This window comes from Aspergillus welwitschiae, assembly GCF_003344945.1.
Source record: "Aspergillus welwitschiae strain CBS 139.54b unplaced genomic scaffold BDQ94scaffold_2, whole genome shotgun sequence".
Classification (NCBI taxonomy): domain Eukaryota; kingdom Fungi; phylum Ascomycota; class Eurotiomycetes; order Eurotiales; family Aspergillaceae; genus Aspergillus; species Aspergillus welwitschiae.
In genome coordinates this window covers 1,469,190-1,493,299 of record NW_020798696.1, presented here as the reverse complement: position 1 = coordinate 1,493,299, position 24,110 = coordinate 1,469,190, and the positions used below count along the sequence as shown (strand labels likewise).

At 50.8% G+C, this 24,110-nt stretch overlaps 8 protein-coding genes across 8 annotated transcripts; 2 read left to right on the top strand and 6 right to left on the bottom strand.

Moving 5' to 3' along the window:
* Window positions 1–188: 188 nt before the first annotated feature.
* cch1 (calcium channel protein CCH1) lies at window positions 189–7,223 on the bottom strand. The gene is made up of 4 exons (XM_026773468.1): window positions 5,336–7,223; window positions 2,938–5,280; window positions 2,220–2,883; window positions 189–2,162 (listed from the first exon to the last, which is right to left on the bottom strand). Exons 1-4 carry the CDS (start codon window positions 6,944–6,946, stop codon window positions 478–480), a joined length of 6,303 nt encoding a protein of 2,100 aa, XP_026631855.1. The 5' UTR covers window positions 6,947–7,223; the 3' UTR covers window positions 189–477.
* A 581-nt stretch (window positions 7,224–7,804) lies between these two features.
* On the bottom strand, window positions 7,805–9,616 carry BDQ94DRAFT_134728 (uncharacterized protein). The gene is made up of 3 exons (XM_026764524.1): window positions 9,401–9,616; window positions 8,743–9,308; window positions 7,805–8,599 (listed from the first exon to the last, which is right to left on the bottom strand). The coding sequence occupies exons 1-3, from the start codon at window positions 9,449–9,451 to the stop codon at window positions 8,047–8,049; spliced, it is 1,170 nt and encodes a 389-aa protein (XP_026631854.1). The 5' UTR covers window positions 9,452–9,616; the 3' UTR covers window positions 7,805–8,046.
* Window positions 9,617–9,863: 247 nt separating this feature from the next.
* Window positions 9,864–11,606, top strand: BDQ94DRAFT_134726 (60S ribosomal protein eL6). Its single transcript, XM_026764523.1, has 3 exons — window positions 9,864–10,085; window positions 10,371–10,706; window positions 10,813–11,606. Exons 1-3 carry the CDS (start codon window positions 9,966–9,968, stop codon window positions 10,963–10,965), a joined length of 609 nt encoding a protein of 202 aa, XP_026631853.1. The 5' UTR covers window positions 9,864–9,965; the 3' UTR covers window positions 10,966–11,606.
* Window positions 11,607–11,888: 282 nt separating this feature from the next.
* BDQ94DRAFT_165921 (sterol desaturase family protein) lies at window positions 11,889–13,024 on the bottom strand (the record flags this gene model as incomplete). Its single annotated transcript, XM_026770432.1, has 2 exons — window positions 11,889–12,455; window positions 12,545–13,024. The coding sequence occupies 2 exons, from the start codon at window positions 13,022–13,024 to the stop codon at window positions 11,889–11,891; spliced, it is 1,047 nt and encodes a 348-aa protein (XP_026631852.1).
* A 504-nt stretch (window positions 13,025–13,528) lies between these two features.
* ksrA (3-dehydrosphinganine reductase) lies at window positions 13,529–15,018 on the bottom strand. The gene is made up of 3 exons (XM_026764522.1): window positions 14,746–15,018; window positions 14,549–14,680; window positions 13,529–14,491 (listed from the first exon to the last, which is right to left on the bottom strand). The coding sequence occupies exons 1-3, from the start codon at window positions 14,884–14,886 to the stop codon at window positions 13,661–13,663; spliced, it is 1,104 nt and encodes a 367-aa protein (XP_026631851.1). The 5' UTR covers window positions 14,887–15,018; the 3' UTR covers window positions 13,529–13,660.
* A 155-nt stretch (window positions 15,019–15,173) lies between these two features.
* BDQ94DRAFT_48601 (something about silencing 10 family protein) lies at window positions 15,174–17,391 on the top strand. Its single transcript, XM_026775880.1, has 2 exons — window positions 15,174–15,409; window positions 15,468–17,391. The coding sequence occupies exons 1-2, from the start codon at window positions 15,226–15,228 to the stop codon at window positions 17,243–17,245; spliced, it is 1,962 nt and encodes a 653-aa protein (XP_026631850.1). The 5' UTR covers window positions 15,174–15,225; the 3' UTR covers window positions 17,246–17,391.
* Window positions 17,392–17,622: 231 nt separating this feature from the next.
* BDQ94DRAFT_179762 (MutS family protein MSH5) lies at window positions 17,623–21,360 on the bottom strand (the record flags this gene model as incomplete). Its single annotated transcript, XM_026773467.1, has 16 exons — window positions 20,947–21,360; window positions 20,804–20,896; window positions 20,372–20,747; window positions 19,919–20,318; window positions 19,791–19,868; window positions 19,707–19,742; window positions 19,280–19,637; window positions 19,127–19,223; window positions 18,988–19,077; window positions 18,749–18,938; window positions 18,528–18,617; window positions 18,360–18,471; window positions 18,108–18,309; window positions 18,010–18,048; window positions 17,804–17,942; window positions 17,623–17,736 (listed from the first exon to the last, which is right to left on the bottom strand). The coding sequence occupies exons 1-16, from the start codon at window positions 21,293–21,295 to the stop codon at window positions 17,623–17,625; spliced, it is 2,763 nt and encodes a 920-aa protein (XP_026631849.1). The 5' UTR covers window positions 21,296–21,360.
* A 70-nt stretch (window positions 21,361–21,430) lies between these two features.
* hsp78 (chaperone ATPase HSP78) lies at window positions 21,431–24,107 on the bottom strand. Its single transcript, XM_026764521.1, has one exon. The coding sequence runs from the start codon at window positions 24,046–24,048 to the stop codon at window positions 21,652–21,654; it is 2,397 nt and encodes a 798-aa protein (XP_026631848.1). The 5' UTR covers window positions 24,049–24,107; the 3' UTR covers window positions 21,431–21,651.
* Window positions 24,108–24,110: the final 3 nt, after the last annotated feature.

Here is a 24,110-nt window from a genome sequence, read left to right as displayed (position 1 = left end):
CACATACACATACACATGATGCAAACGCATGGATGAACTGACCTGCGCTCGGAACCAAGTAACGCAGTGGATTTCGCCCACACGCCCCCGCTATGCAAAACATCTAGTCTCGTAGCGATCAACAACACACACTCTCTCTTTCTCTACCTCATCCACATCATCCCCCATACTTCAGTCACTGACAGATCACACAGACCGGCAAATGGATCACCCAAAAAAACAATAGACAGACAGACAGTAGATGATGGAAGCATCGTAACATCGGGAACGGCACGGCAAATAAGTAAGAGGAAAGGGATAAAAGCAAGACACGCCAAAAAACAGGAGTAAACCAAGAAATGGAAATGAGAGTCAACCAAGAAACAAAGCCAAGGGTGAAGATTTGAAATCATCCCCATGTTCACATCTCTAATCAAAAAGGGTAATAACCAAGATCGTGGCAACATCGCTCATATATCAACCAACTCATCTATTCCCTCACTCACCCGATCGCCGTCGCTGTGTAAAGCTGCGTCGGATACTCTCTCCCCATACCGACTCGCCCAGCGACTGCATCACATCGTTGACGTTCATCGCGCTATTCTGCCGCGAATGCGCTGGGCTTGCCTGCTCATCATGCACATCACCTCCGCTGCCGTACGACGACGTCGTGCCGGCTCGCTCCCGCAGAGGCGACAGCGATGGGCTGATGCTGGACCATTCCGTCGACGGGGAGTTCAGGACAGAGATCCGACCCAGCGGACTGGTATCGATGGGTGGCAGCTGGTACCGGGTGGCTCGCCCGGTCGGGGACGTCGGGGACAGCATCGGCTGCTGCGACGATTCTTCTCCGGTAAGCGCGTCGCGTGCTTGTTCTCGTGGCCCCTCGACCGCCGCCGGTTCATCGTGAGATCCGTCATCAATAAAGATCTCCGGCACCGAGAACTGAGGAACACCACTCATCCGGGCCGATTTCTTATGCTCAACCCGACGCCGGAACTCGCGAGACCAGTAAAGTGTGTCAAAGAAGCCGATCACCGTCTGCCGACGGATGGTTTCCTCGACGCGCTGCAGTCGCGCCCGTCTGCGCAGGAACTCTTCCAGTCGCAGACTCTTGCTGTCGCTGATCACGTTGTAATGGGCCAGGATCATGAGACAGGAGTGGAACGAGATGCCGCGCACCGGGTCCGCCGACACAAGCACCTCCTCATAGAACGCATTCAGCCGTTGCCGGCGGTTGCGCACCACGTCCGTTGGGATCTGTCGAAGGATTCGTGCCATCTTGTCCAAGTCCAGCCCGTCGACCACTCTGCGATGGGCAAGCAGCGAGTCGCGCTTGTCCACCCGGCACTCTTCCATGATTTGGCCAATAGTGAACTCACCATCGTAAATCCGCATCGAAAACACCCCCGAGAGCTCTCCCAGCAGTCGCGGGAACTGTTCTTTGGTGATATACCCGGTTCCGTCCGGGTCATATGTAGCCCACGCATGCTTGAAACGGCGGATATCCTCGCGGCTGATCGCATAGAGCCCACTGCTCTTCTGGTACACGTAGGAGAAGCTCTCGAAGATCAAGGACGTGAACAGTGAGACGAAGAGATACATGCTGATAATATTCCAAGCAATGAACAGCGTCCGAGCCCATGGCGCACTGCCACAGTCATCTAAGAAAAAGTTGCCATCGTAGGTGCACATCGGAGGACTCATCGTGGCATAATCTTCCATGATCTCGTTCCAGCCTTCTCCGCAACTCATCCGGAAGAGCAACACCAGCGCCTTGGGAACATCGCGGAAGTTGAGGTTGTCGGTCTCTTGTGAACCAAACTTCGTGAGACCAAAGGCTTGGTTCATGGCGATCGCGAACACCAGGAAGAGGACAAACCAGGTGGCGATGAGGTTTCCGATCGACGTCAGACTAGCTGCGGCGGTTTTGAACAGCTGGTCAAGCTGGTTGTTCCGGGGTATAATAAGAAGAGTGATCGAGACCAGGAAGAGCTTGTTCAGCTCGTTGATCACCTGGCTAGTTGAGACGAATCTCAAAATCGTGGTTATGAACGTCCCGGAGACAGAGAGCAACGAATACACATCCCATGAACTCCGGCTAAACCGGTGCCAACCCAAGCCAAGCATCCGGATCAGAACATTGGCAATGTAGACAAAGTTGAAGGCAAAGAATATTATCTCTGTACTAAATTAGCGGGAACAAGCTCGTCTGCAAGGCCATAGGAAGAACTACTCACCTCGGGTCTGATCCCATACCTCCGGCTCGGGATAGTATTCCAAAACCAGCAACAACAGATGGAGTGTAAGGATGAATGTCACGCATCTTGCCCATGGGCCATGTTTCTTTACGGCGACTCGGTAACTCCACATCTTCCATTGTCGGCTCTTATTGTCAAAAGAGCGCTTTGAAGGGGAGATTTGCCGGAGCAACTTTCTCAGTTCCAGCCACGATCGCTGTTCAGCAGTAAGATACGCAACACCAGTCTCTTCTGTGTAGTTCCGCATGAACACAGATACGAACAGCGTCAGCACGAAGACGGCACCAAGCAGGTTGAAAATGATAAAGAAGAGCCCATTCTCCGGCGCAACGTAGTCCTGCGGCTGCATATCCACACCAGTAATACTCATAGCACTATCCTGCACGTCGATCCAGCCTTCTTGAGAGACAATTTGGAACAGAATGAAGAGGGAATCGCCAAAGTTGTCAAAGTCGTAGTAAGAATTGTCGGCCACTCGCGGAGAAAGAACATCCCAATTGAAAGGCGTGTTCTTGTACTCACCAATGCACTGATCCAGGCTTCCTGAAATGTCGCCATCATTGCATGATACCATTCGTCCAGCGAATAGATTTACTCCATAGATAGCGAAGGGGATCAAAAAGCTCATCGAAACAGCCGCGGCCTGCCAAGCGCATCAGATTCTGCCTCTAGGGGGCTCAACAGGGGCGGGACTTACAGCAATGACCTTCCATCCTCCAACAATGATCACTGAATGGAAAGTATTCTTAGCGCTATCACTGACATTCAAGAGCCTCAAAGCCCTAAGAGCCTTGAAAGCTCCAATCGCTCGGGTAACGCCCCAATCTTCGAACAGGGATCCACCGACGCTGATCCAGAGCGTGATCAAAACCACTCCATCAAGAAAGCCCCAGGAACCGCGAAAGTACGCATTAGGCGTCCAGAAAAACCCATCCGCTATAACTTTGATGATAGCTTCTATGGTGAACAAGACCGCGAAGCCCATGTCAGTGTAGGTAAACCAATCCCTGTTCGTCGTAAAGTGATTCTTCTGGTAGATTGGTGTGGTTATGCAGGCCAGCAACACCATTGCGACGATGGCCGCGTAAATAAACGCGGAAAATGCATACCAGACAGGCTTGTAGGGGTCTACACCCTCCACTCGTTGAACTCCACGCCCCGGCCCCACGATACGCTGGCATAGCTTCCGAACGGGGTGGTTTGGCGCAAAGATAAACAGCGACTTGTTGTAATTTGGGTGTCGCATGAGATACTCTCGTTGGGCCCTTTTCCTCTGCTCAGCTGCTGAAACAAATTCCTTGGCCATCGTCCTTGGGTCTAGCTCATCAAATGTACGCGGGATATCCAGCTTGGAGTAGAAAGGGTTCGGCTCTCGACGCATGATCGACGTGGTGAACTTCGTCCAGATCCGCGAGAAGAATCCTGGCTGAGCTGTCTCGGCCGTGGCCGACTGTTCTAATGGGACGTTGTCTCCTGGCCGATGCTCGGGTGGTTCATCCTCATCAAGGAACTCCTGGACGACAGCATCCTTGAGTAACATCTCCAGTGCCGCTGGGCCGTGGTCAAGAGGGTCCTTATACCGGTTCGAGTCCTTGCCCAGCTTAAAAATCTTGGAAAGAGACAAGTTCCCCTGCGAGGCCATGCTAACTTGTTTCTGCTGCAAGAACGCTTTGACCTGCTGAAGCCGTTTTTCATCCTCCGAGACATCAAAGCTTTCCTGGATGACAGCAATGAACATGTTCAGGACAATGAAGTTGGCCAGGATAAACCATAATATTAAGAAAGCCGCAGAGATCCAAGCTGTATTGTATGACACTGTGTACGTGGTAGCGTTATACAAGATGTCCGTCCAATTTTCGCTCGACAAGATTTGATACATCCCGAGAAAAGAGTTGTAGATGTCGGAAAAGGTGATGATTATGGTATCGCCGTCTGCGTCTTCCTCTGGAATCTGGCCACGGAAGAGCTGAGTTGCGAAAATGGAAGCAAGGAAGGTAATCAGAAAGACAAAGAAGATCAGGTTCAGCAGACCAACTGCATTACGAAAGACAACCATAATGAGGTCCCTGGTCACCTTAAATGCGAGCACGACGCGATATACTCGAAGAATTTGAAAGAGCGTAAGGACATCGTATGCTCGTTCACGCTTGATCGCCGGGATCTGAATGATGCACGTTATTATGACGAGGCCCAGATCGACCCAATTCCGCGTTTTTTTGTGGAAGGTGCGCCAATCCGAGGCAAATCGTAGGATAATTTCGAAAAGGAATACGAAAGTCATAACAAGTTCTGTGGTGTCAATAAACTGGGCCCGATCGTCGCTCATGGAAGCGCTCCTCAGAGCCTGGACTACAAGATCGAAAATGATGATGCAAACCCAGAGCCATTCGGTCTTGTCATAAAGACGCTTGATCGCACTGACCTTCCGAGAGGCCAAATCCTCTCTTTCAGTCGTGTCTATCTTCTTAACGGCAAAGGCACTGCGCTGACTTTCCTCTCGAATGACCTGAAAAGCATGGGTGATCACTGCAACCAACAAATTGACCATCCACAAACTCAATATGAGAAGCCCGCATATGAAGAAAAGAGAAGAAGCGAGATAGTCACTGTCGGCAGTATAGTAGAGTAGGTCGGTGAATGTGTTCGAGCTCATAATTACAAACACAAGCTCCAGCGAATTCACGATGTTGTCAAAACTTAACGTCCCATTGTAGGGATTGTCTCCTTCAAGACAAATAGAGCCTGCAGGACAGATGTAGCCTTTCGGAGAAGACGAACTCGGAGTATTATCCTTCTGAATCCATGGCATTTGTTGTTTAGTGGTCGAATTGAGGTAGCCTCCACAAAACTGTAAAGAGCCATTTGGATCATTCTGTGCGTAATCGCTTTCGCCATCAACGCCAAGCCAGACACAGGTTCTCCGAAGGCTTGACTTGAAGCTTTGGATGCCGACGATAGCAAACAGGAGCCAGAAGAATCCGATAAGGAACGCTACGTGCGCAAGCAAGGGTGCTGCTTTCTTGAGACTGCGGAGGATAACCTTGTCTCTGATGTCAGTGAACGACGTGGCTAAGAGTATTCGGCGGAAAACTTACAGAAGTACCATTGGTCAGATTCAAGAGACGAAGAATTCGAAGACAGCTCAACATGCTGAAAACATAGAGCTGCTGGCGAGTTTCGACTCCGTATATCGAGAGGAAGAAGGAGACCCAGTACGATACTAAGGCGACGAAATCGAGCCGATTGAATGAGTGTCGCAGGAACGCACGATGAGCCAGTCGCACGCGACTTTTCTGAAGAGGGTCATCGGCCAATTGATTCTCCAACTGATTCAAGCCGCCCGTAAAAGTTCGTATAATGGAGGCTTGGGGTTGTTCTGACATGGCAGACTTCCGCACTGAGAACTGCCGCTGTGGTATGATCAGGTTCTTCCCTTTCTCGACCACTGCTTTCCTGAAGCCCATCGACCGGTCTATGGTGCTGTATTCGGCAGGGTTGATGATCAATCCTGACACAAGGATTTTGGCGATAATCTCGAGCGTGTAGATAATGAAGATGGCAAAGTAGGGATAATCCATGGGATTGGCTCCCCAACGGACAGCGCGGGGATATTTCCAGACAGAACGTGCAGATTCAATGGTCAGCAAAATTGTCTGGACCACGATCACGATCAGAATGAAGGGTTCTGTGAACGGGTGGACGAGTATATCACACAACCACATCCGCAGAGCATTATCTGGGCCTAGGATACCCAGCGACTTCCCTCTCAAAGGATTGCTAATACCGCGCCATGCCTTATTGCTCGAGGGCAGTTTCTCTCTAGGAGCTGAACTGTTCAATGAAGTGGTAGACGGCGCATCATGCGCATAGTCCGGCAAAGATGGAAGTACTGGGGGCTCTTCCATTCGCGCATTCTTATGCGATTCCTCCCTGAGGATTGATTGCTCTACCACTTCTGGTTCGTTACTAAGGTTAACAATACGCTGGGACATGGACTTCATCATGGAACTGGCCCGCAACAAGGCAGATCCCGAGGCCGAGGGGGACAGCGATCGCGACCTGTCCGCTGCATTGCTTCCCCCGCGGGATCTCCCCACGAAACCACCCTCCAGATTGTGTAGATCATCACCCAATCGTGACCCCGAATGGCTGGTAGCAGGGAATTGAACCGATCTTGTGCCGCCCCGATCGTTCTGATGTTCATTGTCTGAGCCGGATGCTCCGCTTATGGGCTGGACGTTTTGGGTTTCCGTCAATCGTGCGGTGTCATTGTAGGTGTCGATGTGGGCGAGGTAGTGTTCGGCTCCGTCGAGCGGCACGGTATCTAGGTCGACGCTGGAGGGTGCTCGACTATGCGTCGGGGCAAGAGAGGTACGGGGCGAGGGATCAAAGCTGAGACCGAACGAAGTTGCTTGAGCAAACGCCTCCGGATCTTCGATTGCTTCTTCATCTTCTTCATGGGAAATGTGAGGATGCGGGCGCGCATTGCCCGCCGCATTGGCCGTTTCAACGGGTGAATCCACCGCTATGCGCTCATAGTTTCTCCCCGTCCGACCCCTACCGGTCAAAGATCGGCCCAGCCTTGTCGCAACACCACCTGGGCCTCCACGTTCATGGTCTGGCGATGAGAGATCCTGCAAGGGGATTGAGTGACCGATGTGGAAGTTATCGTCGTCGGGGCCGCGGTCATGGCTACTTGAAGCCATGGTGGGCAGTCGTCAGAGTGCTAACCGAAGGCAGACATCGCAGGCTGTTCCAGAAGAAAAAGAGATGATCAGAAGGGCCCTGGGGAGCGTTGACGACCGAGGCAAAGTAAAAGCGCGCTGGGGAAAATATGGGACAGACTCCCTAAGTAAGTTAAAGTAGTACGAAAGGGCTGACGAACTCTGGTTAAGTTAGCGGTGGCACCCCGTGCGGAAACGTGGGCAAGGATCCAATCAAGCCAGGCAGCCGTCAAGAAGCAGCGGGCATGATGGGGAAAGGAACCCAAACGTGTCGACTTCCAGATCACAGTGATGATTATTATTGCTCGGTATGCGCAGCGGAGCTTTGGCTGGACGGCGCCAAAGCGGCCAAAACTGGGGCGGATTCGGCAGCGGCGGCTTCTGTATGGCCCATTGGCCAGGCTCTCTGGCCCAGTGATTGCTAAACGTCCGAGCCTTATGAATGGTCCGGGTCGAGTTCGTTCGACACACGGCCAATAATTGAGGGTGGATATGGATGGCTCTGGGATGGAACGGGGTCTGAAGCTGGGATTTTCCCCCTGCTGCGCCCGGGAGGGGAATATGCGTGCCCCCCCATGATGTATCTTAGTACGGACTGACTTGACTTGCTTTGGTCCCTGACAGGATCAGTTATGTCTACTCCCGATACGGCAATGCCTTTGATACCTGTCCCACCTCTTTTTCCATGGTGGAGGAAGAGATCATCGAGTCGGAAACTTTTTTCCCCTACTTTTTTCTTTTTTATTTCTTGATTCTGTTTGAGATTAACGGGCGGAGTCCGCCATACGCCACAACCAAGACACATTATTATTAACGGTATTAAGATTACCAGTATTATCATGCTGCCTAGTACTGGCCACTGGCCTTTTTACCCCACCCACCTCATGCCAAAAATAACCCATGACAAGTCTCTCTCTGCTAAGGAGGGAATGAGACATCCATGCAAGGCCGCTAATGGATTTCTAAAACATCAGTGGATAGTTACAGAATGGCTGGCTGAAGATAATAATAGTAAAAAAGAGATAAGAAAGTAAAAAAAAGAACCCTGTCAACATAACATAATCACTGCTATTTGGAACCAATCAATCGGTGTCCATACGGTTTCCTTGAGCCGAATCCTTAACATGATCCCGAACGCCTTGAAGGAATGCTTCAACAGCATCACCACCACCCAACGGAACTCCCCCTCTACGCATGAATCCTCCATTTGCAACCGGAATTTTTAGGGCCTCGCTGATGCTCGGTAATCCACCATCCCTAATGGCCATCGTCAAGCTTGCTAGACTCTGCGCAAATTGAGGTGAGTGTAGAACTTTGCGCAGAATCTCTTTCTTTTGCGTCAGTTCGAGGGATCCCAGGGCGGCTTGAGCAATGTCCGGGTCCTGATCAGCTGCCGCGGCTTCGTCGAGATCATTGTCCTGTGCCAGGAGAAGCAGCGATGGTGGCAGGAAGCTCAGGAGATTGTCAACCGCTTTTTCGTCCGCAGATTCCAGGAAAGGCAATGTAGTCGAGGTTGTAAGTAGATCTTGCAGAGTAGTGAAAGGTCTCTCGGGGTCTTGGGATTGCCGTGAGCCCCCATGCAATGACTGCAGGAAGCTCTGCACGACAGATGAAGGATCCGAGTCAGCGGCGGCCCTGTGAGCCAAAAGATGCTGGTTAGCTTGAATTCATGGAAAGGAACGCCTATAATCGTGACCAAAATATCCGAGCATATTGAATATCCCGGCTAGTAAAGTTCAAGACTAGAGACAAATAAAACTGTCGAGATATGTACCTACGCTCTTCCACCATCGGCACCACCCTCCCTCGATCCTTGGCCTTCCGCCCGAACATCACCGCCAGTCGCATCCGGGCCTGCTCCTCCACTGTTTCCTCCGTGGTTGTGGTTCGGGTCATGGTCCACGCCTTCAACATCTTCCATAGTCTCGTCGTCATCGCCGCCCGAAGGACCACCTCGAGGAAGGTTGGCGATCTCATGTTCTACATCAACATCTTCACCCTGAAGTAGTCCGTTGACAATCTCTCCTAGCTTAAGATCTCTTTGGCTGAACCAGCTCGGGTTTCCGTCCTCGTGCTGAGTCTTGGACTGCAGCCAGAAGAGGTACCGTTGGGAGCTGGAGGAGAACTTCAAGACGTAGATACGGCCATTGGTAGGTGCTGTAGAGTCGACAGGCTTGTAAGGCACAAAGCATCCATCGGAGGGAACCATTACCAGGTCGAGCTCGGGTTCCGTGTGGGGAGCAGATCTGGGGCGCCAGCAAAAGTGTACCAGCTCATCTTCGGAGTAGAGGTAGATGTAACCGGGGGTGGGCTTGGGCTTGACGACGGAGGTTTCACCGGACGTCTATCAAAAAACAAACAAATGTAGTGAGTAACGTGTTGATAGAAATGCAATGAGACAGTGGCGGGTGGGGGAAAGCTTCATATCCAACTAACCTCGAGGTCACAGATACCCGCTTTGAAGGTAATAATCGGAGCTATAGACATGGTGTAATCTGGTGTAGGCTAATGGAAGGTAGCAAAAAAAAAGAGTGTTGAAAATATAGACAAATTCTCTAGGCTAGAAGTTTGATGATAGGCGCACACTAACGATGCGGCAAAGACAGTGTAGGTTGTGGACTGACGGAAGAAGAAGCTGAGGCAGTAATGTACGTCAGTTCGTCGCCCGCAAACAAGTCGGGCAAGTAACGTGATGAAGAATGGAGGGAGCTTGGGTTTCTGCGGGACTGGTATCTACGGGTGACCGGAAAGGCGGACGGCAAAAAAGACACGTTCCCTGCCTGAGGCCACCAAAGCAGCGGTTATCGGGCTATCGCTATCAAGGGGCGCCGAATCGGCACTAGCGCCTTTCGGCTAGGGCTCGCGTCCACACAAACTCACACTTTCCCGTCCTGGGGCGCAAGTAGCAAGTCACACATCAACTCCAACAACCACCCGCCGTCGACAACCACCACCCTCCCCCTACATTCTTTTCAGACCACCTTCGTCCCCAGCAGCCAATATGTCGGACTCTACTGTTGGCCAGACGAAGCAGTTTGGAAAGGGCCAGAGGACCGTCCCTCACCCGGCCCAGAAGGCCCAGAAATGGTACCCCGTTGATGACGAGTCGCAGCCCAAGAAAGTCAGTACCACACCCCGTGCAAGAGCCAGAAAATGAGGTGGAAAAGGATGCGGTTTCGTTATGAACAAATGCGACGGGTTTGCGCTGGTCATTGGGAAAGATTGAACCTCCTCTATAAAAAAAAGGTGGAGATTTGGGGGAAAATCAAAGATTCAGGGCCAGTGCTCTATACCGCATGAGTTGATAAGGAAATCGCATCTTGGAGAAATTGGGGCCCCGGAATTCGAAATGGACAAGAAGGAATTGGAACAGACATTCTGACATGGTTATTTTATATACATATAGGTCCGCAAGGCTATCCGTCCCGCTAAGGTCCGCGAGAGCCTCCAGCCCGGTACCGTTCTGATCCTCCTCGCCGGCCGCTTCCGTGGAAAGCGTGTCGTTCTCCTCAAGCACCTCGAGCAGGGTGTTCTCCTCGTCACCGGTCCCTTCAAGATCAACGGTGTTCCCCTCCGCCGTGTCAACGCTCGTTACGTGATCGCCACCAGCACCCGTATCGACATCAGCGGTGTTGACGCCCAGACCATCGAGAAGGTCTCCGCTGCCGACTACTTCACCAAGGAGAAGAAGGCTGAGAAGAAGACCGAGGAGGCTTTCTTCAAGCAGGGAGAGAAGCCCCAGGTATGTGCACATACACACCCGTGGTTGGGCTCTTCCTTCGAGAAGAGTCCGACTTTTGCGGAAGTGGCCGGATGATACTGATATAGCGATTTTTCTCCATCAACAGAAGAAGGTTGTTGCCAGCGCTCGCGCTAGCGACCAGAAGGCCGTTGACCAGTCCATCCTCGCCTCCGTCAAGAAGGAGGCTTTCCTCGGAAGCTACCTGGCCAGCACCTTCAGCCTCCGCAACGGCGACAAGCCCCACGAGATGAAGTGGTAGATGTGTGACGCGGCGGCCGCGGGTTCGGTAGTTATTGTGGAGGAGTCCTGCGAGGGGCGGCGGCTAGAACCCCCTTTCAATCTTTTGCAAGCAACTGGTCGAACTCCACAACCGGCACTTGCGAAAGGAAAGGGGGGTCGCAGGAGGAAACAGCTCATGAAGTATATGTAACTCGATTCGAGCCTCATGTTTGCTTAGGATTGCGGTTTTTTTAATGCCGAGGTTAAAAAAGGAAAGGAAAAACCGGTTGTTATTTCATACTTGATCTCCCTCAAAACTGAACTGTCTTCCTCCAGCAATTCTGGCCGTTTCACACCCCCTTCTTGCAGTCGATAACTTTGAGCCGAAATGAAAAGAAAAAAAGAAGAATACCATTTCCAGCTGTTCAATTTTATGTTACTACACTCTGTTCACTACGACTATTCCAATTTCTTTCAATATCAGGTTCGGGCGGAAAATATCAAAAGAATTGGGCATTTTACTATATCAACGATCCACTACTGTTCCTCCGCGGTAGATCAAGTTGTAGTTGATCATTCTTTACCATGATGTATGATGGCATAGTATTTGTGTGTGTATCGACTATCTACTACTTATCTGCTATTGGCAAAGACATTGCCGGGATTCCGATTTCGACCCCAGCCCCACATGCTTATTCACATTTCACACTGATAACGATAACATTTAGAAAGTAATGGATAGAAAGCAGCTCGTCTATGAAACACCAGACCAAGTCCAACCCAACCCAACCATGTCGAACCAAACTCCCTGCCAGTCTATATCACCCATTGCGCGTACATAACATCAGAAATAGCATCACATCATAAGATACAAGACCCATAAACACATACCAACTAACCAACCAACCCCACACACCAACGATATACATATCAACGAAATATATATTTCCCCACCAAAACAACTCACAAGTTCTGCTTCAACTTCTTCCTATGCTTCCTCTGCGTCTTCTTAGCATGCGAATCCAACGCCTCCTGCACCTTGGCCTCAAAGATCTCCTTCCCCCTAAGAACAGGTGTAGGCTCATCCTCATCATCCTCTGTGTCCGCTATCAGCACCTCACCCTCTTCATCCCCAATCGTAGTCTGACAGAACCAGTCCGCAATACCCCACGGGCCGAAATTCCCCGCCGCGCGATTCAGCAGATGCTTCTCGACTCGACGAGCGATCCCGCCCAAGAGGAAGAAGTCCATCGGCATGGCAGAGTATCCCGAGTATGCTAGAGTCTCTTCCAGCGAGACAATGCTCAAGTACATGGCGTAGGTGATCATGTGGAGGCGGAGGAATACAGCGGGGAGTAATGTGGGGACGGTATTTCCGAGGAGGTAGGGAATAGGGTGGTCGTAGTGGGCGGTGGAAGGGTAGGGCGCGTGAAGCGAATGGTACCAGGTTTGGTGGAGGGAGGAGATGTAGCGCGTGATGCGGTATTTGTCATTATGGAGGACGAAGCGGTGGATGGTGTATGCGAGGATCTGGAAGTTGTGCGCGCGCGTGATTAGTGAGTGTTGTTACGGGCGATCGCCAACACTGGGAAGTGTGGGCATTTCGAAATAGGACTTACCTCTCGGAGTAGTAGGACACAAGCGAGATGAAAGGCAATGTTCCAAGGTATGATAGGGATCGTAAAGGATACTTTGAGGGCACTGCGCGTATTGAAATACCCGATGCGAAGAGTTTCGATGGCAGCTTGCACGGCGATGCTTATGAAAATGTTGAGGAATGACCATCCTGCGACTTTAAACTCTCGAACTCGAACTCCTCGTCTCTTGCTTCCTGTCGGTAGGCCCTGTTCACCATGCGCCTTGAGCAGTACGGCGGCGGAGGGGACAAGCGCATCGAATAGAAAGAGCAGCGCCGAGGGGAGGATGTAGAACAGCAGTCGTACGCCTATGGAGCCGAACAGTTCTACCTTAAATGGGGAATGCGACAGGATGAGAGTCGTCCATGTCATGTAAAAGAAGATTAAGTTGAAGGTGGTGTAGGAGGGGGTGTAGGTGAAGAGGCAAAAGAACAGAGCTGGGAGAGCCAAGACCCGATTCATGATGTCGACGGCGATCGGAAGGTGTTGAGGCTTCTGAAATGTAACGATTCGGCAGCGCGATCACAGTATCTAGTGTCACCTTGCATGCTTTCGCAAGCGCATCTTATATAGTGAGACCGGAGACAAGGGCGCAAAGCAGAAGGAAGTTTTGTGGCTGTCGAGGTGAAAGACAGCCGCAGGAACAATGGAACAGCAAAGTGCCTGCAGCAGCCGCCCAACGTCACGACCCACTAGCCCTAAACTGGAGCCTCGCTTTGTCGACTCCGCGGCTATTTTCGGCCGCGAACAAAGGAGCCATCCAAACATTCGTTGAAGGTTTCAGTCTTGCCAGAAGCCTCAAAGGCATCGTTCGGTTTCTACTGCATCCCTATTGGACTGCATCTCTCCATGTAGAGACGCTTCGAATCCCTGCACCGAGCTCCGAGTTACAGTACAGCTTATGGAGTCTGGCCATCAAGCTAAAACATGAAGACAGTGGAACAGTGGTGACCTTGAAATGATGATCAATCGGATTTTTTCAGTACATAATACTCTAGCGAACATAATAATGGTCATAAGGATAAAGATAAGACACGCTCAGGGTATCTAACGCATACACCAAACGACGGCACACAAAGCATAGAAGACCCCCATTGATTACTCTCTCGGGCGAGATGGAACGCCGTGCTTCTCACCCCAGCTCCAGGCCTGCCTCCTGAGATCGGGGCTGACATGCAGGAACAACAAGTTGCTGAGCCAGCCAGTGAAGGTATCCTTAATGAATGAATTGCGTTGGCTGCCTCCGAGCGCTGATCCCTTCATCACATCGCCAACGAACATCGTGGTGATCATGTACTCGCCCCTCTCCAGGGCCTTGATCGCAATGTTTGCAACCTCCCTCGGAGTCTGTGGCTTGTCAGCAGCCTCCAGCTTCTTAGTAAGCTCCGGCTTGAGCTTCTGTTCGTTGTCGAATCCAGGGCTGAGAATGCCCATGGGGAAGACTGTATGGATCTTCACGTCCGTGGCTGGAGCCTCCGAGCGGCACTTGTCGGCGCGAGAACCGTTGTACATCTCAATTTCTTGGCTGAGAGTATCAGACAATGAGCGAATCGCGGCTTTGGCCGGCGAGTAAGGAGCATAACCAGCAATGGGCACAAATGCGAGGGTAGAGCATGTGAAGATAAGATGTCTGGGAGGTAGCGGCATCTGCTGGCTGGGACTTATAGGTACTAGCCACCGTCTCAAGATTGCATGAGCAGTGTTGGCAGCTGTCCAGTACACCGTATCCATTTGGTCCCTCAATGTCTGGACGGGGGTCTCGGCAAAGAAGCCGGGGCTGCAGTATCCTGCGCAGCACCATACGATATCGGGAGATTGTCCGTGGTTCCATTCGGTGACTTCGGCCATGACACGGTCACACTCCGCAGCATTGGTCAGGTCCGCACAGATGTAGTGGAATCTCTGCCGGTCGGCTTCAGCCGCCGTACCCTTCAAGAGAATTGAGAGTTAGCTGAGATTTTTCCAAAGAACCGAGGCTCTACTTACCTTGACAGCCTCGAGGGCATCCTGGAGCTTCGACTCCGTGCGTGCGACAAGCACAACATTTGCACCCTTCTCTGCAAGCTGGCAAGCCACGGCCTTGCCCATCCCCTCCGAACCGCCTGTGATAACGACGGTCTAAAGAAGAGGTTAGCCAACTATGCCAAGGGCAAAAAATATGGGAGGCGACAATGGAAACATACCCTGCCCTGAACGACGAACTGATTACGACCAAAGCCGAACATTTTGCTAGCAGAGTATAGGAATAGTCCGCAAAGAATGGTATAAATTCCCAGCGTCGTCGGGGAAGAGTTGTAAAAGATGGTGGGTATCAGAGAATGCATAGGAAAGAAAGAGAAGTGAGATTGGGGGGAGAGAAAGGAAGAAGATGTCTGGGGCTGTTCGAAGCTTCCTGTTCGAGGACAATGGCCGATTTTGAGAGAATGCAGCGGGATCTTGTTGCTTTTTGGGAAAGATGATAGGAACAGTTCCGGATAGGAAGGCGTGATCCTCCGCGGAACATGAGACCCGCCAAACGGTGCAAACACCCAACTGAGGCTAGTGTCTGCCGGGCGGTGAGAGTGTCCCTCCCAAATTTTTATTGCGAAAGTTTATCGATTCGCTGCGGAGGATTTAGTCCGAACTAGCAATTCTCTCTCTCATACCCTCATACACAGTCTATCATGGGTAAAAAAAGAAAGGCCGGCGGTCGCCCTGCGGCCCCCAAGGCGGACAAGCATGGTCCGTCCAAATTCCACATCGAGGAGCGATTCGATGATTCGGAGGATGAGTTCCAGACTGGTCGCGACCAAATCCTACTAGAAGAGGCGCCGGAAGCGAAGAGACGTCGGAGAGTGGCTGAGGAAGGTTCGTTGTACAAAGCGCATGCTGTGGGTATGCTTAACTAACAGGTTTATGCTTCTAGAGGAACTTCTCCAGGCATCGGACGAAGAGATCATGGGCTACGAGGACGACGACGACGATGAAGACGATCTAGATCTCGATGATGAGGAAGACCTTGACGAAGGCGACGACTACGATGAGGATGACATGGATGGTGTTCAGTCAAAATCCAAGTCGAAGCGCGGCGGCAGTCCGGGATCTGAAGACGACGAGGAAGGTATCGCCGCTTGGGGTTCGTCCAAGAAGGACCTTTACAGTGCGGATCAGATCGAAACGGAAGCAGACGCTCTTGAGGAGGAGGAAGAAGCCAAGCGACTTCAGCAGAAGCATCTGCAGGCCATCAACGAGGAAGACTTTGGCTTTGACGAATCTGAATGGGTTGAATCCGGCAAGGACCAGAAGGATGCGGGGGATGGCGGTGAGGTGACAGAGGTTCTACCACAACTGGAGATTACGGAGGATATGAGCGAAGAGGAGAAGTTGAAGATACTCAAGTCCAGATATCCCGAGTTCGAACCCCTAGCGAAAGACTTTGCCGACCTTCAGTCCACGCATCAGGCCCTCGCCAAGGCCGCTCGGAGCTTCAATGCCAACGATGACTCCGAAGATGCCCCGGATTCCGCACCTGTTGCAGTTGTCAAGTTCCGCGCTCTGTCTGCTTACCTTGGTACGATCGGCATGTACTTTATGCTCCTGACCTCTTCCACCGACGACTCCGGCAAGCCTGCTCCGCTATCGCCTGCTCAGCTACGAGCCCACCCAATAATGGGATCCCTAGTCAAGTTCAGGAAACTCTGGGAGACCGTCAAGAACCTTAGTGAACCCGAGCCGGAGGCATCAGAAGCCGAGGATGACTCCGAAGTTGATGAAATCATGTCCGACGCACCTACGGCCAAGCAAAAGAGCAAGGGCAAGGAGGAGCAAACTTCCAAGAAGAACAAGAAGAAGACAGAGAAGGTATCCAAGGCACAACGCGCAGCCGAGGCAGCACAAGCCGAGGCAGAGGCTCGGCGAGCAGAGCGACTCCGGCAGACCGAAGCCAACCTGGCCGATCTATCGAAGCTCGTTTCCGGATCGAGCAAGAAACGAGCCGCCCAGAAGACCAAATCGACCAAGGAAGCCGACGACTCCGACTTCGGTGACGAAGACGCCCTCACAGCCAAGGAAGCCGAAGAGAAGGCCAAGCAGAAGCGTTCTCTCCGCTTCTACACATCTCAACTCGCACAGAAAGCCAACAAGCGTAACGCAGCCGGTCGTGACGCAGGTGGTGATGCAGATCTTCCTTACCGTGAGCGTCTAAGGGACCGCCAAGCCCGCCTGAACGCCGAAGCCGAGAGACGTGGTAAACAGAAACTGAAGGACTCCGAGCAGCTGGGCGGCGACAGTGACGACGAAGACCACCGGGTCGCCAAGCAGCTCCGCGGCGACGAAGGATCTGACGATGACGACTACTACGACATGGTCGCGGCTCGCGGCAAGCAGCGCAAGGACGACAAGAAGGCGCGCGCTGACGCCTACGCTGCGGCCGCCCGTGAAGGCGGCCACGTTGAGATCCAGGAAGAAGTCGGCCCCGATGGCAAGCGTGCTATCACCTACCAGATCGAGAAGAACAAGGGTCTTGCGCCTAAGCGTAGCAAGGACTCTCGCAACCCTCGTGTCAAGAAGAGAAAGAGATACGAGGAGAAGAAGAAGAAGCTCGGCAGTATTCGCCAGGTGTACAAGGGTGGTGAAGGTCGTGGTGGATATGGTGGTGAACTTACGGGTATCAAGAAGAACGTGGTCAAGAGTGTTAAGCTCTGATTCTAGTTCTTCTGGTTCAGTTTCTTGGTACTGCGGTAGCACAGTTGGAGACATACATTACTGGCGTTCAATGTGTGCGAAAATGGGTCTTTGTGTGTATATAGATAATCTTCTACTCGATGATACAAACTTTTGTCTGACTGTTCAATTCTGGGTTTGCTGGATTTAGCGTCCATCAGTAATTGTAACCGAGTAGTATAGAACAATCTCATAAAGACAACTTAATGAAAGCGACGAATACTCCGACCAGGTGCTAGTGGTAGGAGTACTAGTAGTAGCACTCTGCAGTTGCCAATGTGGCGAACTTCATTACGTTCCGACCTTTCACGGCATCATAACTGAACCTCAACGGGTAAAAATTTATAGTAACGTGGCAGTCAAGGACCCGCACCAGAACCATCGAACATTCTCTCCAGCCTATCCCTCACCAACTTAGTAACATCACAAGCCTCAGAAAGATCCAACGACAGGAACTCTCTCGCTAATCTGTCCTTCAAGCAAGACCCCGTTAGCAATCTCAACAGAGGACCAGAAGCAAACAGATAGCATATATCCTACTGCATCTTCCAGAGCCTGCGTCTCTTGAGTCGAAAGCACAGCGCAAGCGGCAATCAGATTTTCACCACGGGCAGATAGTGCGGCAATTTCGTTTGCTCGATCGACGATAGTCTGGCTGATTCCGTTCATTGCAGCGCATCTGTATCGTGCTCAGTCAGGGAATTGTCCATAGATTCTTGATTCCCCCGTAGAGAAAAGGAGCGCACATTGTTCCAAAGCTTTGATCGCTTCGTCCTGTGCGGAAACTATGCCATGTCTCTTAGTACTTCCTGCTTATAAGTGCAGTGCGAGAATGGCGCTATACTTATAAAGATAAGTAATTTGATCTTCAGCTTCACCGGGTTCTTCATGCACTCGGACTTCCATGTGGCCGAGCTGTAACTGCTGCCTGGGTTTGAGGTACTCGTTTGCGAGAATCTCATGAAAATGCGTTGCAGCTATGACTTTGGGAGCATCTTCACGGTTTAGTATGTTCTCGAGGACTCCGCATGCCAGTCCGATTCCATCTAAGAGTTTCAGCTTCTGGCTAGACATTCGAGGTTGTTGGTATACGAACCATTCTCATTGGTGCCGTTACCGAACTCATCTATCAACAGCAGACTATGGCCGGTTACCTGCTTCAGGTCAAATGATAGCTGCTGCAGATCGTTCATGAAGGTACTTTGTATCTGGGTTGCGTGCAAGAAATTAGATTTTAAGTATGATAGACGGCTCACCAACTTACTTGGGAGACGCTATCTTGAGTGTTCGACTTGACCAGGATTTTGTCGATGATCCCAAGTTCTGCGCTTTCAGCTGGGACAAAGCTATTATGCTGAGTATTATAGCTTTGATTATCTTGGGCCAGGTGTTGCATACCTTCCCACCTGCGCTAGATAGATGATGAGAGCTACCTGCATAGCACCTCATCAGCTAGCTTCCATTGGTGCCAGAGTAGAAGCTCACCTGCTTCATGTAAACGCTCTTCCCAGAGTAATTCGGTCCTGTAAGTAGTAGCATGCTTGGTTCACACTCATTCTCGTATGGCTTGAGTGTTGAGCAGATTGGTTCCAACGACTCTCTCTGTGTCCTTCTGCCAATTAGATAGGTATCATTGGGCACATAAGACGAGACTGTCAGCTCTTGTAGGATATGTCTTTTTTTAAATTAGCTTTCTGGGCACATGTGCGCGCCAGCTGTCTTACCTGCCACCCTTGATCTTGATAACATCTTCCTGCACCATCTTAGGTCGCACCAACTTGTAGGAGCTAGCTGCATGAGCCATTGCAAGTAGACTATCACAAAGTGAGATAACTGCATCAATCGTTCAGACCTATCTTTTACCTGTCTATTTGCCCACATATATCTGATGCCTCCAAAAGGACTTTTTCATACTGCAGTACCCTTTGTGCAAGGTCGTAAACAATCTCAATCTCCCTCTCTATTAGGTTATCAGCTGCGTTGTCCACAAAAGTGCATTAAGAGCCGAAGACAAACCACAGATTATCCCGTAGATGTCACCTAATTTGTCATCCATCTCCCTCATCCTGAAGTCCTTTAAATAAGCTCTGTTTTCTGTGAAAAACATAAGCTCCCACTCATTTTCGGCGCCTCTGTAAGCGGCGTCTCCCGCATTATTCAGTGGGATTGCAATGTTGAAGCCGAGTTGCGGGAAGTAAACGACATTGACATCTATATCGTAACTCTCGGGGATGGTAGTTGCTATCTCTATCGCAACCTGCTTCAAAAGGCTGTTCAGGCCGTCATATCTGTCTTTGATCCGATCTAAGTCCCTGTCTATTCCAGGCTTCACAACCGTTCTGCCTTGTTCCTCAGAGCTATCAATGTCGACCTTCTATAGTCAGGATAGGTTGAGATCGGGAATGAGTGCTATGCATACCATTTCTTGTATCATTCTGCCGACTTTGTACAGTTGAGCTGCCTCAAAAGCACGGAGCGCCTGCAACATAGTTAGCTGATTCTTGCAACAGCGATATTTGAGTAGAACCTTGCTATGTAAAGCTAGGTTAGTCCCACCCGAAGTCTCTCGCAAAGCGTCGTAAATGTCGATGCCATAAAAGGCAAACTTATGCCATATTAGCCAGGCATCACCACAATCAGAATATTATGACATACGGCCAGCAAAGTAGCCCACACAGTCGCCTTGAAACCCATAATCTTCCCGCTTCCGGTACTGATGCCCTTTCGAAGATTAATCATCACATAATGGAGGTTCTTAATATGCTTCAAGCCTTTGACCATTTTGTCGAAAGGATTAAAATTGTCAGTCCTAAGATACACACCAATGAAGGAATGCCGCTCGTTGATAACGTCAAGTTCCACGCTCGGACGAAGGAACATCTGCTTCAGTTGGTTCCTTCCTTGGGGTGTACATGCAAAGCGCTGGAACAGGCCATAAACCGATAGCCCTTCTTTTGATGAAGTAGATTTCCTTCCTGGCCCATGATTCACCATACTGGGGTGGGATTCGGACTCCATAATTTGGAGCGAAAGTAAGGTTCTGCCGTTGACAAACCTGCTCCGTTGTAAATAGGTCGTTTATCTGTTTTGAGGAAAACGAAGGCTTACATAGTTCCAGTTAGAGCGAACATTTCCACAGATGATACTCTGAGGATTCCCGAGGCTCTATCGTTGGATATCGACATGGACGCCCGACGCCTTTGTAAATAAGCGAGAATGACACCGGCGCATCCAATCGTCACACTGTTTTCCATATCGACGGAACCGTACACATTCAAAAGCTTGCCTTCCTGCAAAGTGAGGTCCAGATTCTCGGCATCCAATTGTTCCCCATCAACAAACCCACTGTGTGGCACTAAGAACTTAATGCGATGCTCATGCCTTGAGGATATATCCAAAGCAATCAATCTGGTTTTTGCGTTGGAAAAGTTGAATTCTTGCGATGGACGGACTTCGAGTTGGTAGGGCACATAGGAGAGTGTATCTGCGAATATCAGATATGTTCAAATCTAACAAGACAACAAAGTATGCTCCACCAACCGCTATTTCGTTCAGGCCACGGTCTTTCTTGGAGGTTGTTTGGATCCACACGAGGAGATATCAAGAGTACTGTAGGCTTCGTCTGGAGGATCACTTCAAACTCGTTAGCCGCCGAAGTACGGAATGGGGAAGATCAGACAAACAACTGTCGATAATCTCTTTAGTGGAATAGCGTAGATCGCCTAGGAGGTATAGCTTCTCTTCCAACGCAGAATAATAGGAACAGCCGACGGTACCCGAATCTCTCACATCCACTGCCACTACAACTTGTTCAAGTTCGTCATCGACGGTGTGCTCAAACAGACCACTTCCAGATCGATAAAGCTCAGTATCGTTGGAGGTAGATGCTCTTGCTCTTAGTGTTTTTTGCGAAGTGGGCGGCAAGTTGCTTGAAAACCTCGATTGGAGAAGGTCGTCATGGTTGGACCAGGTATTGAAAGACTCGACGTGTGAGGGATATGTCGTACGCTTTCTCTTCGTTTGTGGCTCCATAACGCATGGATGGTTGTTGTCAGATTGAGCAAGTGCCTGCTAAGAGGCGCGTCCTATGAGCCGAGTGATATGGAAGAACACGCCTTCAAAGCGGCATTACTGAGCCAGATCAAGTGACAGCGCGGGGAATCAGAGCACGGAGGAAAACAACGAAATGGAGATTCTATAGTAATTGAGATCAACACATAAATATATATACAATTTAGTCGTCACATATGATACAATAGAGATTATGCTATGATACAATGAGTAAGAGTAGAGATCAAGTCATACAAGGTCATCATCTAAACACCTTTTCCAGACAATAGCGCCAATACCCAAAGATAAGGAGATCAACATGAGCAAGGAAAACCATTTTATGAGCTTTCAGTTTCTGTTGCCACCGGGGCTTCTGCTGTTACTGCAAGTCCACTATTGTCTGCATTGAACGTGACACGAGCGGTTTGCCCAGACGTGACTTCGCCGCGGATGATCTTATCAGCCAGCTTGTTGCCGATTTCTTTGGCGATCAAGCGGTTGAGGGGCCGAGCTCCGTATTTAGGATCATAGCCCTTGTCGCAAAGCCAGTCTTTGATCTCGTCGTCAACTTGAAGAGTCATTCGGCGGTCGTCGAGACGTGATTGCAGCTCTTTCACTCTGATATCAACAATATCCCTCAGAGCGTCGCGGGACAGCCTCTTGAAAGTAATAAACTCGTCGATACGGTTGAGGAACTCTGGCGGATAGGCCGATTGTACAACATCCATAACCGACTTTTTGGTTTCAGGCGAAAGCTCGTTATCGCCACCTTCCTTGTAGGGGTGCAAAGGATCGGCACCTACAAGAATGTCGGCGCCAAGATTCGACGTTAGAACAATCAGAGTATTCCTAAAGTCAACCTTGTGGCCCTGAGAATCTGTGAGGAACCCCTCATCAAGGACTTGCAACAGTAAAGCAGAGATGTCGCGATGCGCCTTCTCAAATTCATCGAATAGCAGAACCGCGTAAGGCTTCCTCCTCACGGCCTCTGTAAGTTGACCGGCGTCATCGTATCCAACATAGCCGGCTGGAGAGCCGATCAAACGACTGATAGTGTGCTTTTCTTGGAATTCGCTCATGTCGAACCGAACAACAGCTGTCTCCGTGGAGAACAGGAACTCAGCCATCTTCTTGCAGAGCTCTGTCTTGCCAACACCCGTAGGACCAAGGAACATGAACGAGGCGAGGGGTCGATTCTCTCCGCTAAGGCCTGCTCTTTGCATGCGGACTGCATTTGCAACTGCGGAGAGAGCCTCGTCCTGTCCACGGACGGATTTGCGTAGGGTGTCTTCCATTTTGATGAGTTTCTCCACCTCACCGGCCATTAGCTTGTTGACAGGGATGCCAGTAGTCCGAGAGACCACATTTCCGATGTCATCAGCGGTGACGGAGTCGTGAATGAGACTAGTCTGGGCCTTTGTGGCTTGCTCTTCGCCCTCTTTAGGCAGCTTGGCTTCGAGACTCGGAATGGTGGCATATCTCAGTTCACCAGCCTTTGCAAAATTTCCTTCTCTTTGAGCTTTCTCCAATTCGAAACGAGCACGCTCCAGCTCCTCTTTGGCACGCTTGAGTTCTTCGATTTCTGCTTTCTCCTTCTCCCATACCTCAGTCAATTTCCTCGCTTCTTCTTGTTTGACTTTCAGGTCTTCCTGAAGTTTATCTCTTCTTTCGCGGCTACTGACGTCAGTCTCCTTGCGAAGCGACTCGAGCTCAATTTGGATGGTGGTAATATCGCGGTCGAGCTCTCTGATCACATCGGGCTTCGATTCTTGCTGTAGTCGCAAGGCGGACGCCGCCTCGTCTACCAGATCAATCGCCTTATCGGGAAGGAATCGATCCGTGATGTACCGGTTGCTGTAAGTTGCCGCCGCCACCAAAGCACCATCCGTGATTCGGACACCATGGTGCACTTCATACTTGTTCTTGATACCACGCAAGATGGATATAGTAGCAGCAACCGAGGGCTCCCCGACTTGGATAGGCTGGAAGCGTCTAGCCAAAGCCACGTCCTTCTCAATCAATCTGTACTCGTTCAAAGTCGTGGCACCGCAACATTGCAGCTCACCGCGAGACAAAGCCGGTTTCAGAAGGTTGCTGGCGTCGATACTGCCTTCCGCCTTTCCCAAGCCAAGTAAGGTATGAAGCTCATCAATGAAGAGGATTACACCCCCTTGCGCATCCTCGACCTCCTTAAGAACAGATTTCAACCGCTCTTCAAAATCACCTCTGAACTTAGCACCAGCAATGAGAGAACCCAGATCCAGCGCAATAACACGTTTGTCCTTGATGCTATCTGGAACGTCTCCCTGAACAATCCTCTGTGCCAAACCCTCCAAGACCGCAGTTTTTCCGGTACCCGCAGCTCCAATCAGAACGGGGTTGTTTTTCGTTCGTCTGGAGAGAACCTGAATGGTGCGATGGATTTCGGCATCACGTCCAATGACCGGGTCCAGCTTGCCTGCCTTAGCCCTGGCTGTGAGGTCGACACCGAACTGTTCCAAGGCTGACTTTTCTGGTTCACCACCAAGGTTCATGCGATGTGTACCTCCGGGAGGATGAGGGCGGCCATTGGCATAAGTGCGTATAGGCAAGACGGACGGGTGCCGGGCGAGATTCGCGATCCGGGTGCGCGCAAGTAGACGCAATGCTTGAGAAGGTTGAAGAACGCGGTTCGATGACGGTAGGGAGGATGGCCGGAGAAGCCGACCCCGAGCGAGTTGTAACCTTGACGACATGGTCAAAACACCGACCGTATGCACAGTTGGGTGTGAAAACAAATGGCACAACACTGCAGATC